Source organism: Lissotriton helveticus, chromosome 5_1, assembly GCF_964261635.1.
Source record: "Lissotriton helveticus chromosome 5_1, aLisHel1.1, whole genome shotgun sequence".
Taxonomy (NCBI): Eukaryota; Metazoa; Chordata; class Amphibia; order Caudata; family Salamandridae; genus Lissotriton; species Lissotriton helveticus.
Window position 1 is genome coordinate 791592329 of NC_136065.1, and position 17450 is coordinate 791609778.

At 49.1% G+C, this 17450-nt stretch overlaps 1 protein-coding gene across 1 annotated transcript in view; it reads right to left on the minus strand.

Moving 5' to 3' along the window:
• The window catches only part of SGPL1 (sphingosine-1-phosphate lyase 1), a 405741-nt gene that overhangs the window by 150114 nt on the left and 238177 nt on the right, over positions 1-17450 (minus strand). Inside the window, exon 10 of the mRNA XM_078643255.1 lies at positions 13527-13673. Within this exon, the coding sequence (XP_078499381.1) occupies positions 13527-13673 (147 nt within the window). The remainder of the gene's footprint in view (positions 1-13526; positions 13674-17450) is intronic.

Consider the following 17450-nt stretch of genomic DNA (forward strand, 5'->3'; position numbering starts at 1 on the left):
GTCTGTGCATACTTTGAACAGCAAATATAAATAGAAAGAACTTGCAATTGCTTTCTAGAGCTACCTGAATAATCCATGACTGATAATAAAAGGGAACAAAGACAGAAAAGTCACATTACAAATTAATACGTACAGGGCCGGCTTTAGGGCAGTGCAACAGGTGAGGCCGCACTGGGCGCTGACCTATGGAGGGGGGGCCGACTTCATGGGGAGGTGCTGTGTTTAGCAATAACTTATGAATAGCACATATGCCTGGTGGTAGTGAGAGAATCCGAGGAGGCAGTCTTGGGGTGTGGGGGCACCAAAAACGATTTTCGCACCAGGCGCCACCAGCGCTAAAGCCGGCCATGAATACATACTATTTAGTGTCAAGACACGCAATTTGCAGGCTGTTTAAACAACACATGGCTGGTTGGCATTTTGCGAGTCTGCCTGTGTAATTTTAAAAGAAACTTTCAGGGACGTTTTAAGGATTTTGGGGGCCCTGGGCCAAATGTATTTGGGGGCCCCAGTTCGGACCAACTTTGATTTTATGATCCAGTCTCAGCTCTTTCATGCCTTCTTTGGTCAAATACTAAATGTGTGTACATCTGATATTCAGGGATAGTGATGTGTGTTTTCAGTATGTAACACAATAGCAGTTCACTAATATTACTGCAAATAATTGGTCACACCCTCCATTTCTCATATGTGAGGTCCTGTATTGATCTAAAATAATTTTTTTATATGGATGTTGCATGACGCATAAACATATTTTGTCTGCAAAGTGTCTGTAATAGACTCCTACACATTTAAAATGTAATGATAGAAAAATGCTATTTACAACATTGGGTTTAAAAAAATGTCAAGGTCATGAGGACAAGACTCTGTAGAACAGAGCTGGCTCTTTCCGTCACCCCCCCCCCAACCCACCCCTCCCCCTTTGAAAGGCTGGGGCCCTGACCCAGAGCCCACCTTGCCCAGAGCCCACTTCGCCCATGCCTTGAAACGTCCCTGGAAAATGTGTCTCCTCTCTGAGAAGAGCTAACTCTCCCAGGAGGGGGTTAATTCATAAGAGCTGAAATGCTTCAGCTGCTGTGGGAGGCAGGGGTCTCCTCTGCTAAAACCGAAAGCATGTCTGTTGGTTTGCTTTTGGTTTTAGCAGAGGAGTCATCCTGCCTCCCACTGCAGCTGATGCTGTCAGCTCGTGAATTAACCCCCTCCTGGGAGGGTTAACATAACAAAAGCACGGGCACTTCGTGCCCAGTCGATTTCCCCTCCCTCCTCCCTCCAGCCATACCGGAGTTCTCCAAGGGATTACAGTGGAGTGCGCGCCCCCCCTGAGATGGTGTCGCGCCCCCCTGGGGGGGCGCGCCCCACAGATTGAAGAACTCTGGTCTAGAGTCTTTTGGTTTAGAAATGTGGCCTTTTGAAATGTCCTTTACCGGAACATGTTTTTTCGGTTCCGGGCATTTCTTCGGCTTCGAAGCGTGTGAGTCGGGGCCTTTGGGTGGTTTTTTACTCGGCTCCGAGTGAGGTTTCGGCATGGATGAGCCGCTGCCAGTCTTCGAAGCCGAGTGCTTAGGTGTTGGAGCAAAGGTAGGTGTGGTTGAGGAAGATGGCTTCTTCTTTGGTGTCGGTATCGGATCGGCACCGGGAATAGGCTGGCTCGAGCCCGAGCCGCCTGAAGGCTTAGTAGGCTTATTTGCCGGGCCCGAAGGCGGGCGTGGGAAGCAGTCTCTCGGTGTGCACCCGGGCCCGAAGGTGAGGGTGTGACCGAAGCCTTTTTTGAGGGTGTCGAGGAAGGGTTGGGGTCGACGGTCTTACTTACGACCCGTTGAGCTGGAGTGATGTCCTCGACGTCTGAGTCTTCGGCATCAGAAGAGCTGGAGCTTTCTTCGGCGTGCTGGTGTTCAGGCATGTTGACGCCCTCTCCAAAGATGTCGTGTTGCTCACTGGATGCTTATCCGTGCGCAGGAACTTTGAGTTGCACTGCGGGCAGTATTTGAATGGACTCCGTTCCATCGACCGTCGGTCCACGTGGCGTCGAGAAGGCCTAACGGCCCGATTCGACGACCGGAGTGCAACAAAAGTTGAAGAAAGTCTTTCGGTACCGATCGCAAACTATACCGACGAACTCGAAGGCCTTTTGGCCTTTTAGAAAAGTTTTCTTCGATTCGGAACTTGGAGTGCTGGAAGGTACATCCGAACCCAATGGCGGGAAAAAACAATCAGAGGATGGAGAGGATGCCCATGCGCACTGTAGTCCAAGGGAGGAGCCACCTATCTCGTGATACTTCGAAGACTCTTCCAGGACAACAATGTGCAATCATCCGGACCCAACACTAGGTGGCGATCTTTGCACAGATATGAATTCAGCAGCCCACATGCCTCGAACAGAGATGAGGCTTCAGTATATCTTGTGAAATCATAAATGAATGTATAGTGAATTCAAGAGCTTCCAAGTTGTATATTATCATGCGAGTGCCATAATAAATCTAGCTATTATGAAGCGCAGCTGTGATTCATGCGGAACTAACCAGGGCCTTACACACAATGATCGACTGATCTCCACACAGTACACCCGCCCAGTTAGCAAAAGCATTATTGGAATAACATTATTTTGATTCATCATTTAAATACCTTTAGACTGCAGAGTTCCACAATCTAAGCATGAATTGCACTTTCAGTGTTCATAAATAGCTTGAAAGCCCAACCTTGGGTGTGGGTCCGTTGACCGGTGGCATGTGAAGCAACAATAGTAACCAAGATAATGTTCTGCATGGCTGAACACTTAAAAGGTCCAAAAGGAGAGACCTATTGGCTATGCCAATGGTTATCAGGGGGTGGCAGGGACAAGATCTGTGCCCAGATGAATTCCTTGACACACGTCCCGTGCCCTGTCACTCACCCCTAACCCCGGCAGGATGGGCAGCCAGGCATACCCGAGGCTTCAGGGGCACGGCTGACCCCAGGAGCGCTCCACTGCCCAGGCAGAGTGCCATTAACACGTGTGTTGGCTCCCTTTGTGCGTCGCACGGATCGTACACCTTCTACAAGGTTTTCCAGTGCTCCTTGGATGGCAAAGACAGGATCCCGTGCCTTGGCGACTTCTTCCCTGTGCGGTGCTAGCCCAGGGGGCACCAGGTATGTATAGCGGAACTGCAGCTGCTGTGGGAGGAGAGGACCAGCCGGCAGCTCCAGTCCAGTCCCAAGTTGTACTTCCTGCGAGAGGACACTCCAAGGGGCCGGAGCAGTGAGCACGGCCAGGTAAGGGGCTTTAACAAAATGGTAGAACCTGCTGACAACAAGGGTTTCAGTGCTGGAGTTGTGGACGATGACCGTGCTTGTGGGCTGCAAAAAGCACAAGGCATGCTATTATAGATTATTGGTAGACAACCCTGATTAGCATCTGCTTCTTTTATGAACATTTTTCTTTTATACAGGGTTCCGAGACTCACTGAATTCATCTGCATTCCGTGAACTAGAGCTGCGTTTGTCATGCGTTGTTGATCTTGGTGTAAATAATTAGACCATTCCTCTATATTTATATATGTATGTGCCCGAATGTGTGTAGATAAAAACTGTATTTTTAGGTGTCTCAGTGTGATCAACGGCAGAAATTGTGATTTTGACCCTAGAATAAAAGCAGTAGGCAGCCCAGGGGTGGGGTAGTAGGGAGCCCGGTAACGAGGATCAATAGATAAGGCTAAATGCTTATAAAGTCCTAAAGGCGAGACTGTTTGCTTTGCAAATGCTTGTAATACTCTGGGTTTGAAAATGCCACTTTTAGAAAGTGGGTATTTTCTTGCTTATTGTACTCAATCCCAATCCAGTGGATGCCTAAACAGGTTGATTAGGGGTGGAACTCTGAGACAAAAGTACCAAATAGGAGCTTTTCCCGCTCTGGATACATACGACATGAAATTCCTGTGAATAACGAAACATTTTTTTATCTCTGATTCTATCAAAAAGGTCAGTTATACGTCGCGTGGTAAGCACACCTTAGGGAGTGTGTATATATGTGCTACACACATGGTTTAATTTTACCACTCATTTTTTCACTCTTACACATTATTCACTTATTCCTTAGGTCCTGAAGAAAGCTCCACAAAATACATTTTCTTCAAATGAGCTGAAACATGCCGACCTGACCTACGGATAATCCAGACGCAAATTGATAGTCCTGGTAGATTATCCATCGCATTTTTAAGCATATCTTGGGCCACTGGGAATAAAGTAATAAATAGTGAGTTTCCCATAGGTATTTTTAATATTCACCACTTTCACTACTTTATCACACATAAAAAATAAAACGCTCCACTGTAACCAGGTGTCTCAGCACAGTTGGGTAGCATTCGGCTACCCAACTGGGAACCAGATGATGAAGCATGACACCAACTAGGTTGGTGTGTGAGGGTCATTTTAAACAACCTCTGTGATGTTTGACACCACTTTGCAAATTAGTCACTCTTTAAGTGGCCCGTCTCCGTTGATTATTTTTTTATTTTCTTGCTTAGCCATCCAGTGTGCCTCTGCTAGGTTTGAGTATTGACCGTCTGGCTTTGAAGTAACAGGGGCGGGGGATGTGCATTCTGTTCAAGCAGCCACTTGGGGGAAGTGAATTGTGTCCTCACCTTCCAGGGTGAGTCAGGGCTGGGCTGAATAGGCAGGGCTGCATTTAGAGTAGGTACAGGAGATTTTCTTTAAACCAGAATGGGTCTGATCTGCCTTGGACAATGCTGTGCAAAAATAAAATTATAGCAGCATAAATCTCACCTCCACTTCTCACATTAAAGAAGCGGGCTCTTACACAAAGCATATTGGACACCAGCTCCCTTCATTCACACAAGATAAGAGAGGATGCCAAGTGTTGGAACTGTACAGAGGATACAGGAGACTTAGCACACCTGCTTTATTACTGCAACTGCGTTAAACTTTTTTGGGACTGTGTCTTTGATTTTATTTCTAATCTTCTTTCACACTCCCTTAAAAGAGAATTCACCACATTGGTTTTTGCTTCCCTCATTGTGGAAGATCTAAATGACAATGATAGGGCCCTTTTTTAGACCTTCTCCTGATTGCAGCAGTTAAAGTTATATTAAACAATTGGAAAGATACAGATAAAGCTTTGTTTAAATGCTGGTTCAATTGGGTAACTCACCTCCGAGGGGCTGATACAATTGCCCTCCAAAACTCACCATGGAAAAACCCCCTCAGACATATGTGGGATAGTCTTGACATATAGCACAAGTTACTTACCTTCGGTAACGATATATCTGTAAGAAACATTAGTTAGTTAGATTCCTTACCTTAGAATATCCCCAGGCGTCAGGCTGGATCCGGAAAGATTTTTCGTCAGCAGTACCCCTGCGCGTCGGTAGGCATCGTCTGCGGCTCTGTGTCCGTCGTCCTGATCGCCGGGATGACGTTGTCGGAGTACTTAGACACCACCCTCGGGCGCTGACGTCAGTTCTGTACATAGCTTTCCGCGCCGGGAACGCAGAGCCATGCAAGAAACCGACACTGGCGCCATGAAACTAGGGCCCTGAAAGGGATTACCTTAACCCTAGATATCGGTTCGCAGAACGAGGAGGATGGGTGGAGCGGTAAGGAATCTAACTAACTAATGTTTCTTACAGATATATCGTTACCGAAGGTAAGTAACTTGTGCATCTGAAAGAAACACGTTAGTTAGAATAGATACCCCAGCAATACCAAACCCGGTGGTGTTTCTGCGAACCAAGATCACACCAGGAAGTCCTGGAGAACGGAACGGCCAAAGAAGCCGTCTCTCCGGACTTGACTGTCCAGGCAGTAATGCTTGGCAAACGTGTGCAGCGAGGCCCACGTAGATGCCTGACAAATGTCCTGCAAAGGGACTCCCCGTCCCAAGGCAGTAGCAGCCGCCGTGGCCCGGATCATATTTAGCCAAGGAATAACAGGCCTTAATGCACAAAATGACCCACCGAGAAATGGTGCGCTTGGGCACTGCCCGCCCCTTCTTAGTGCCCACGTAGCCAACGAAGAGTTGGTTTTCCACCCAAAACTGTTTTGTGCGATCCAGATAAAAGGAGAGCACACGTTTTGGGTCCAGATGGTGGAGCCTCTCTTCCTCTTTCGAGGGATGCCGAGGCGAAAAGAAGGTGGGCAAGGTAATGGACTGCCCGATGTGATAGGCAGTAACCACCTTAGGAAGAAAAGAAGGACGAGTCCTCAGAACAACCTTGTCCGGATGGACAGAGAGGAAAGGAGGCTTCGAAGAAAGAGTCTGGAGCTCACTCACTCTTCTGGCAGAGGTGATGGCAACCAGGAAAGCAGTTGAGAGTCAGAAGACGAAGAGGACAGTTATGAAGCGGCTCAAAGGGAGCACACATTAGATAGGTTAACACCAGATTCAAGTCCCACTGAGGCATTACAAAAGGAACAGGAGGAAACATGTGAGTAATGCCTTTCAAGAATCTATTTACAACAAGGGACTTGAAAAGAGAAGGCTGATCAGGAAGCCTCAAGAAGGCTGAAACAGCTGAAAGATAGCCCTTGATGGTGCCCAGAGCAGAGCCCTGCTGGGCCAGGTAAAGAAGAAAGAGGAGAACCTTAGAAAGGGGCGGAAAGGGCATCCACAGCCGTTTGCTGTGCACCATGCCATAAATTTGTTCTACCTGCAGGCGTATACAGTTTTAGTGGAGGGACGCCTGGCTGCCAGAATGACATCAAAGACTTCAGGAGGCAAGTCAAATTGCATCAACTGCCACCGTTCAATTTCCATGCATGGAGGTGGAGGCTGGACAGGTTCGGGTGGAGGCCCGTCCCCTGCTGCTGCGACAGAAGGTCCTCCTGAAGAGGCAGTTGAATCGGGGGATCTATTGGCAGACTGAGTAGCTCGGGATGCCAGTATCTTCGTGCCCAATCCGGAGTCACAAGGAGTCGAGCCTGATCTTCTTCAGCACTTTGGGAAGAAGTAGTATAGGCGGAAAGGTGTATAACAGACCGCTACTCAACTCGCGACAAAAAGCGTTTCCGAGCAAGTGCCGCCTTGGAAATTCCAACGCGCATAACTGATGACATTGCGCATTCTCTTCGGTGGCGAATAGATCTAACCAAGGCTCTCCCCACTGCTGATAGAGACCTTGCGCCACGTCTGAGTTCAGACGCCACTCGTGATCCATCATGCACCAACGGCTGAGTTTGTCCGCCCTGGCTGTCAGAGAACCTGCCAGGTGTTGAACCACCAGGGTGATGCCCTGATGATCCAGCCATGTCCAGAGGCACAGAGCCTCCTCAACAAAGGGTCCACGACCCCACCCCACCCTGTTTGTTGCAGTACCACATGGCGGTGGTGTTGTCCGTGAACACCTGCACTACACTTCCCGGGACAGAGGGAAGAAAATCCTTCAGTGCAAGTCGGATCGCCCGCAGCTCCAAAAGGTTGATATGGAGCCGGGACTCCGCAGGAGACCAGAGGCCTCTGATCTCCGCCTCTCCCATGTGGCCGCTCCATCCCAGGAGGGACGCATCAGTCACCACTACGTGCTCCGGTTGGGGTAGGGAGAGGGATCTGCCGCTGACCCAGTCGTTGAGCCCACTGAAACTTCAGGTCCCACTGCAGAGCCCGCATCCGCCACTTGGCGTGAAATACCGGCAGGTTGCAGGAGGCCATCAGACCCAGCAGCCGTAGGGCCATTCTGACCGAAACGCGGGATAAAGGCTGAAAGATCAGAATCAGAGCCTGAATATCCCGAACCCGCTGTTCGGGAGAATAGACCCGAAACTGCGCCGAGTCCAGAACCACTCCGATGAAGAGGAGCCTCTGGGAGGGACTCAGATGTGACTTCGGCACGTTGATGGAGAACACCAGCAAATGCAGGTCAGCCGTAGTCTGGAGGAGGGAGTCGATTGTCTGGGGCGAGCCCGCCTTCAACAACGAGTCGTAAAAATAGGGGAAGACTGGAACCTCTAATCAGATGAGCTGCGACCACCGCCATCACTTTCGTGAAGACCCGAGGGGCACTGGTGAGGCCTAAGGGGAGCTTGGTAAACTGAAATTGCTCGTGGCCTAGCGTGAACCGCAGGTAACGCCTGTGGGCCGGCAGGACGGGGATGTGGAAATAAGCGTCCTGCAAGTCCAACACTACCATCCAGTCTCCAGGGTCTAGGGCAGCCAGAACCTGAGCTAAAGTCAGCATCTTGAACTTCTCCTTCCGGAGGAAGACGTTGACGCTCCTGAGGTCCAAAATAGGGTGTAGGCCCCCTTTGCCCTTCTTGGGAACCAGAAAGTAGTGGGAGTAACAACCCCATCCTACTTCTGGGCCAGGAACGTGCTCGATGGCCCCCTGGGCCAAGAGGGCCGTAACTTCCTGCTGCAGAAGTTGCAAGTGATCCCCTGACATGCGGTGGAACTGCGGTGGCATGGCTGGAGGGGTCACCTTAAAGAGAGGGAGTAGCCCCTTCGGACGATTTGCAGCACCCACCTGTCCGAAGTTAAGGTACGCCAGTGGAGCAGGTGATGGCAAACTCTGCCTCCCACTGGCGTGGAATGGGCCTGAAAGCTCGGACTAGAAAGGCTTTGAGGCAGATGCTGCGGGAGCGGATGTGGACTGACCGACTCTCTGTCCCCCTGCTCCACCACGGCGGAATCCGCGACCCCGTTGAGGCTGGGTCTGGGGCCTGTGGCTGGACGAACGTGCGGGGAGCCCCTTCCTTGGCCACGAAAAGCAGAAGTTTGCTGGTGCTGGGCCGATAGGCCCAAGGACTTGGCTGTAGCCCTTAAAGCGCTCCAACGCGCTATCTGCTTTGTCACCAAACAGGCGACGGCCATCAAAGGGCATGTCCATGAGAGTACTCTGGACATTCCCTGAGAAGTTTGTGGATCTCAGCCAGGTGTGACGAGGAATCTCCACCGTCTTTGCAATCGCTCTTCCGAGCGAGTCTGTAGTGTCATCCCGCCCCTCAGCAAGAGCCTTGGCGAGCCGTGTCCTGGCCCCCTCTGGACACTAGGGCAGCACGTCTGCCACCGTATCCCATAGAGAGAGGGTGTAAAGGTCTAAAAGGCATGCAGTATTAATGGCCTGAAATCCAAGACTGAGTGAGGAAAACAGTTGCTTGCCAAACTGCTTCATCCTTTTGGATTCCCGGTCCGGAGGTGCGGACGGGAAGGCGGTTTGGGGGGGTGGAGGACTGGATAACCAGACTCTCAGGGGTGGGGTGTACGGACAGAAAGCAGGGGTCGCCCGGAGCTGGGCGGTGGCGCTGGGCCACATACCGATCCACAGTAGAGTGTGTGGAGGGCTTGGACCAAGTGCCCATCAGAACGTCTGTGAGGGCCTCATTAAACTGCAGCAGAGGCTCCGAAGAGTGAGGAGGTTAGTCGTCACAGCCGCTGCAGGGAGCTCCAGGGGCAATGGCCTTGGCCGCCTTGTGCAGCACCACAGCATAAGTAGCACCCTCCTCCGTAGCCACGGAAGGAGGAGAAATGAAACCAATGTCAGGGGAAGTGTCTAAACCACTGGCCTCCCCCAGCTTGCCTGCCCAGTCCTGACTTAACTGGCACTGCTGTGTCAGAGGGTCCACAGACCCCTCCCAGTCCTCCCCTTCATCTGTGTCCTGGTAAACAGGCAGAAATTATGGAGCTGGGTCATAGGTGAAAGGCTAACTTATCGACGCCGGAGAAGGCGCCGAGCGGCGCCTCTCCAACGCCGGACCCAGACCGGGCTTAAACCAGGGACGGCAGCCTCCGAGGATGGTGCCGGGAGCGACACCATGGGTGTTGGTGCCAGCGGAGGAGTCGTGAGGTCAACTGGCGTCGACCGGGATCCAGGCCTGGATCCCACAGGGGCTTGCAGCGTCTGGACCGAAGTAGACGACTGCGCCGGGGCCGAAGCCGCCGGCTCGCTAGGACCCCCAGTCAGACCCGCGGGCCCGTAGGCGCGCTGGCATGCCTCAACGGCGGTAAGAGAGTCCTCATGGCCACGAGGAAGTCTCAAATCTCGCCCGGAGTCGAATGAAGCCCAGGGACCGGAGGGTGTGGGGCCGGATGAGACTCCTGCGGAGCCGTGCGGATGGTGCCACCCGAACCCTCGGCTGAGTCGCGCAACCGCGATGTTGCTTCTTCGACTTCTTGCCATGCCTCGACTTACCTGAGTGCGAGGTCTTGGTACCCGACGAGCGGTGACGACTGCGGCTCCGCGACCGGTCCCTCGACTTCCTCCTCGACCAGGACCTCGAGCGGCGCGGAGCCGACTGCCGGATCTCGAGGAGCTTGCGGGAATGCTCCCGCCTAGCTTTCGACGTCAAGGCCCGGTAGTCTGGGCATGACTTTTCATCGTGGTCAGCCCCAAGACAGTAGAGACACCGATGGTGGGGGTCGGTAACCGACATCAGTCGGTGACAGGCGTCACATGGCTTGAACCCTGGCATCCCTACCGGCACCAGGAGTCGAAGTCAACTCGAAAAAGATAGACAAAATGTCCAAAAAGCTGGTAAAAAAATGACTAAAGGTACGCTCTTCCCGGATCTGCGCTTGCTAGCACGGAAAAAAGAAGAACTGACGTCAGTGCGCGAGGGCGGCGTCTAAGTACTCCGACGGCGTCATCCCGGCGATCATGACGCCGACAACGGGCGCAGAGACGCAGACGACGCCTACCGACACGCAGGGGTACTGCCGATAAAAAATCTTTCTGGATCCAGCCTGACACCTGGGGATATTCTAAGGTAACGGAATCTAACTAACGTGTTTCTTTCAGATCTTTGAATCACACAAGCCGCCATGAAATGTACTATTATATTAATGTAAATTTCATTCTGCTCAAGCTTTATTTGTAACGATTCTCTGCCTAACGTCTCGTATGAGTAATCACCTGTACTTTGTCGCTACAGTATACAAATAGATGTTGATTGTCTGTATTTGATTTTCGTTTTACTTCCTTTTTCTTGATTTGGCATGTTCTGTAGTATTGTATGTATTTCTTTCGTTTGCTTGATGCTGCATTCCTATGTTCAAGAAAGCAACCAATAAAAACATTTGAACACGAAAGAAGCGGGATCCAACTAAAGCTGAAGAGAGTTATACCGTAGGGTTCAGCCAGTTCGTACTTCGTGTATTCTGATGTATTATGGTGTACTAAAGAGCGAATGGATACCATTAAGGAGAACCACATGATGACAGGTGTCAGGCAGTAGCACTGCTCCCCCATCACTCAGAATTTAAAATCTTGGGTCAGGAAGTTCCTCAGGGCTCAGCGCTCAGTCCGGTTTTATATAAGGTTTACATGAGTCCACTAATCTCTCTGATAAAGGCATATGGCGCCAATCTGGTCAACTATGCAGACAACACCCAGCTGAACCTGTCTATTAAGGGTGGTCAACATGACAGGCCTTTCAGAAGTGTATGGTAGACATTGTTAACTGGATAAACTTGAGCTCCCTTAAGCTAAATGGGGATACAACTGAATTCTTGTGCTGTTCAGCTACACAAATTCCTATGGAACTTCCCCCAAACCTTTGGCCTCTCCCTACAGAAGAGGGAATTAGTCCCGCTGGTGCTGTCTATAATCTTGGAGTCATTTCTGACGAGACGTTATCCCTGGATAACCAGGATATAAAAGTGCCAGACACTGGCTTTGCACTGCTCCAGGGTCTCAGGAAAGTGCTTCCTTTACTACCTGCCCAAGCCAAATTCCTCACCGTAAGTAGATTTATACTTAGTAGACTGGACTACTGTAACCCTATTACTGGGAGCTCCAAAGTATTTAATTAACAGTCTACAGAGTTCAAGCAGCAGCTGCTAAAGTTATTCTACATAGACCTTACAGATCCTCAGCCTGGAGTGCTTTGAAAGAATTGCACTGGCTGGCAATCAGGCAGAGGATTACGTTCAATGCCATGTGCATAAGACTATACATAGCTGTTGCAACGAAGGGTTAAAGCCCTATACCCCAGGTAGACCACTCCATCCAATGTCAGCAAATCTGGTTTGTGTGAATACATTTAATAAGATACAGGTGGGTCATGCTTTCACAGTTCAGGCTGCCAAGCTGTGGAACAAGCTACCTTCTTCTCTTAGATCAGTTAAAGATCTGCTGAAGTTTAGAAAGGCCTTGAAGACATGGCTGTTTCCTAGATAACTGTCCATGAAAGTGCTTTGTTTGAAGGTCTAGCGGCAGGTCTGCTTATCTCTTATGCGATCAGCGCCAAGATACTAGCATGGTGACAGTTGCGCTCTGTAAATTTAATTAATAAAAATAGTACAAAAGCTGCAGCAGTCAAGAGGCAGCTAGTGAACCATATTTAGGGATACTGGATGATCCTGCGGCCAGGCCCTGCACCAAACCCGAAAATTATCCTTACCTTGCTGATCATGGCCTGTGGCTGTGCACTCTGGATGTTGGTTGCAAGGCCTGGTCGCCTAACCTATAGCAGGTGCTACTCAGAGGGGTTGGGCACAAGGTTTGGCCTATAGCCAGTCTTTGCACCGTACCTCCTGCCTTCCCAGCAAAGCCAGACACTCATTTTAGTATTCGGCTTTGCTTGTGTGTGTTTTTTTGACTGCCTGAAAGAAGAGACTCACAGGCATGCGTGCGAGTAGGCTTCGACTTGTGTGCCGTCTTCAGCACTTTTTTATTTAATAGCGTGGCCATATATTTTCCAGATATGTGGGTACCCCTGCCTACTGCCCTGGGATGAGTCATCTTTGAGGTTGGCCCTTCATGGGCAGTGGATTTTTTGTCCAAGCTGGAGCTCATGAGTTTTAAGATGAGAAAATGTTTTAAAGGTGAGACTTGAGAGTTAAAATAAAGAGATGAAGAACAATTTTAACTCTTTAAAGGCTGCATGAGGACTTTTTAAACACATATCTCAGACTACTGAGGAGATTCACACCAAACCAAAAAAAAAAAATCATGTTTTTTGAGTAAAATTCTACTTCTATGCCAAGTTTGGTGTAAAGTGGTTCAGTGTTTTTAACAATATATTCCAGCAACATTTCTTGTGGGAGCTAAAACAGGAAATCATTGCTTTTATCAACCCCTCTTCCCCCCCCCCCTTTTCAATCTTCCGTTTTTTAGTCCCAGGGACGGATCTTCATGAAATTTGCCATACCAAAACTTAGCTCAGTGAGTAGACTGCTACATTTGGTGCCAATCCATCCACAGGGTCAAAAGTTATAGGCAAATCAAATAATGCCTTTTCAGTAAACACGGTCTCAGCCATAACACAGTAGCTACCCCCACTCTCTAATAACATATTTTACCATAATTGGGCTAGGTTTCTCCTTCGGGATCTTGTTCGTGCTATATAAAACTTTATAAATAAATAAAAAACATTTTCAAAGAAAAAAGATAAAGTATGGGGGTTTACCATAGAAAACTAAAATGACATTTTAAAATAAAATGAAACAGAATTAAATAAGAAGTGAATGACTATTTCATTGCACTCACTAGGATATAATTCCTAAACTTACAACTTTACATGGTAATACGCTCACAAGAAGGAACAGATCAACGGTCAGCTAGAAGTACCTTAAGTATTAAATTACAGTGATCTTGGCTTACCTTGTGCGTGTCTGCAGAAATGCTCGTCACACCTTTCACCCGAAAATCAAAGGGCTCAAGAGCGAAACCAGCCTTTTCCATGAAGACAATTAGGAAGCCACCCAGGCAAGCATCCACGTGAAAGGGAATGTTGTACTTTAGGGCCAACTGTGCAGGATAATAAGTGTTAGAAGTCAAGAAGGCCCTCCTCAGAATATTCCATTCATTATAAAATATCATCTATTTGTCTCTTCCTCTCACCACTCACATTTCCTGTGCTTTTTTGGTATAAAAAGTATTAGCAGTAATACAGCATTGACTTCAATTCATAAACACCACAGTAGCTATAACATCTAGTTGTCGGTTGCAAAAACATAGACAACAATGAAGGATGGGCACATGCAGTCTTCTCTTACCTGACACTAAGGCAACATTAAACATACCCGAGGTGAGGCAAGTATGGTACTAGGAACTATCTCTGGAACCACAAACAGTGGGAATTCAGTCAGTAACAATGAATTGCTTTTAGGTTACTGGCTATCCTAAAGCTTTGTGATATATGAAGGGTACAGCTCCAATTGCCTGATAGTCTTGCGTTATATAGGAACGTTAAAAACGAAGGTCTCTAGTTGGCAATAGCTTGCCCCCGTCCAAGTAGGGACCCTTCCTTCTAGTCAGTATAAGGGAGTTGCACACCAAAATAACCCCTGTTCAACCTCTTGGTAGCTTGGCACGCGCAGTCAAGCTTATCTCAGAGGTAATACGTAAAGTAATTGTACGTAACACACAGTAATCCACAAACAACACTACAAAGAAAAATATCACAACACTTTAGAAAGATAAAGTCTCTTTATCTAAACCAAACAAGACCAAAACAACAAAAATTCAACACAGACAATTCAAAATATGACTTTCAAAAGGTTGCAACCAATTCTGTCCATAGATGGATGCAGTGATTTTACACAAAGTACCTCAGATGCGTCAAAATCAACAATGCAAAACAGCCGCAGAGGAGGGAAGAGTAAAAAAACACAGCAATGCATCGGATCCTGAGTCCACAGGAAGGCGATGAGTCAGTTCAGTTGCACGTAGAAGAAGTGTTGCGTCGAATCCGAACTGTAGGGGGAAGCGATGCTTTGAAATCCAAGACTGTGATGCATCTGAAAAACTTAGCAAACAGGTGCAAAGTGTAGAAAGTCGGATGCGCTGGAGGTCGATGCGGTGGCAAACAGGCGCTGCGTTGATTTCTTCAGCCACGGTCCCACGATGCGCTGATTCTTTCAGCCGCACAGCAGGGCCTTCGCTGGAGTCAGCGCGGGCCTCTGACTTCAGAGACACGGTGTGCTGAATTCGGGAGGCAGCAATTTCTTTGGCTGCTGACAGTCAACGTGTTGATTTCTTCGGCCATATGACAGCGACGCATGGAAATTTCTCCCACACGGAGTTGCTGGGTCAGAAAAACAGGCGTTTGAAAGGCAATGTGTCGATTTTGCTGGTTTCAAGCAGGTCTTTGCAGGAGGAACAACCTCCAAGACCCAGAACTGGAACTGGCACCATTTGTCAGGTCCTAACTCCTAGCAGTGGAGTTCAGGGATGCTTGCTGTAGGTGAAGTCTTTGCTGGCCCGGAGACTTCTTAACAGGAGGCAAGCACACACAAGACCTTGGAGAAACTTCACAAGCAGAATACAAAACAAAGTCCAGTCCCTTTTCTCTCCAAAGCAGAAGCAGCAACTACAGGCCAACCCGGCAAAGCAACACACAGCAAAAAGGAAGTGCTCCTCCTTACAGATCTTCAGCTCTTCTCCTTCAATCAATCAATCAGAGCAGAGCAATTGGCAGAGATTTCTCTTGATCCAGAGGTGTTCTAAAGTTCTGGGAATGAGATCCACTACCCTTTACTACTTTCCGCCTTTGAAGCATGCAGGCTTCAAAGAAAGTCTCTCTTGCGTGGTAGAACCAGTTCTGTCCTTCCTGGTCCAGCCCCACTACAGGGGGTGGAGACAGCGTTGTGAAAGGCAGAAAGAGCCCTATTCAGGTTACAGTGACAACTCCTCCTGCCACTCTAGCTCAGGAAGACCCATCAGCCTGGTGATGGGCCATCATGATATGCAGGGCACACCTCAACTAACTTTGCAAGCAGAGGCACAGAATGGTAATGCAACTAAATGCCAATTTTCCAAAAGTGGAATTTTCCAAACACACAATTTACAAACCAGCTTCACTAAAAGATGTATTTTTACATACTGAGCTCAGAGAGCCCAAACTCCAAATCTCCAGCTGTTACCAATTGAAAGTTACAGTTGTAAAATGTTATAAGGCAGCTCCAATGATACCCTATGGCAGAGGTAGTCCTAGCAATAGGAAAAAACGAAATTGGCAGTAATTCACTTTTAGGCCATGTAAAACATACCAGTACATATATGTCCCCACTTTCACATACACTGAACCCTGTCCATGGGGGTACCTCGGGCCTAGCTTAGGGTTCCTTATGCGTAGTAAAAGGGAAGGATAGGGCCTGGCAAGTAGGTGCACTTGCAAGTTCGACATGGCAGTTTCAAACTGCATTCACAGACATTGAAATGGCAGGCCTTAGCCACGTTAACAGGGCTACTCATGTGGGTGGCACAACCAGTGCTGCAGGTCCACTAGTAGCAATTGATTTACAGGCCCTTGGCATACATAGTGTACTTTGCTAGGGACTTACCAGTAAATCAAATATACCAATCATCAATTTACACACGAAGCACTTGCACTGTAGTACGAGTTACTTACCGTCGGTAACGATGTAACTGGGAGAGATGATTATAGCCGCAGATTCCTTCACGTTGAAATGATCCCCTGGCGTGAGAATGGAAAACTTTTGCCACAGCATCCCTGCGCGCCGGGGGTGGGGCGACATCACGCAACTCCGCCCAGGCGTCGTCCGCGTACGTGACGTCAGCGAGGTCACATAAAACCCGCCCATGTCCGTTTTTTCCTTTTCCGTGTGCTACGCCGATCCGGTCCTTGCTACGGGCCGGTTTAGGCCCCTTTTCTTCCATTTCGTTTTTGGTGGAACAGTGTGCGAATGCCTTCCGGCTTCAAAACTTGCACGTTTTGTGGGCGTCTCATGTCGGCGACGGACCCACACCTCGTTTGTATGTGGCGGTTGGGAGAGGATCACGGCACCACTGATTGCGCGGCACGCTAACAGTTGAAGCCGAAGTCGCGGCGGGAGCGCTGGATGAAACTTCTATCGGCGCGTCTCTCCAGGTCGACGTCCTCCCCTCGGTCTGCTTCCACGGCTGCTTCAGATACGGCCGTGGTCGTTGTCCTCTCCCTTCTCCGATGTCACGTGAGCGTCGCTCCCCGGTGGGTAAGTGTTGCAGTTTGTCCCTGGGGGCTGGTTTACGGCCTGCTGGGGGCGTGGACTCTCTGCAGGTGAGGCACCCCTGCGTGTCGTCCTATCCACCGTTTCCCGGTGTTGGGGCATAGAGAGTCCAAATGGAGACATACGCGGCAGCCTTGCAGGCCTTTCTGGAGTCTCCTCCTTCTTCCCCTCCTGAGGCGTCAGCGGATCACTCGCCCTGCGGAGGGCCCTGCAGGGCGTCGAAATTTAATACTTCTGCTTAGAAATGCATCATAAAATGGGAGCCAGAAATGCCTCTGTATCCTATAGGGAAATTAAGTTACAGTTGTGAGAAGTTGGCCTGGTATATGATGTTCACTATTCTAGTGAGCACCTTGCAACAGTCCAAACAACCCTTATGGTGATGGTTGTAAGTCACAACAGAAAAAGATTCCTTCGTGGCCTAACTTACTTTACTCATAACATATAATTCCTACTTTCAAACCGACGGATAGCTAGCTTCCGGTTCCAAGCTATCGGGAGATGTTGGTATCCTGGAAAAACGAGACGCAAACTCGGCACCAATTGATGTATATAAAATTGTGAAAAACTGAGG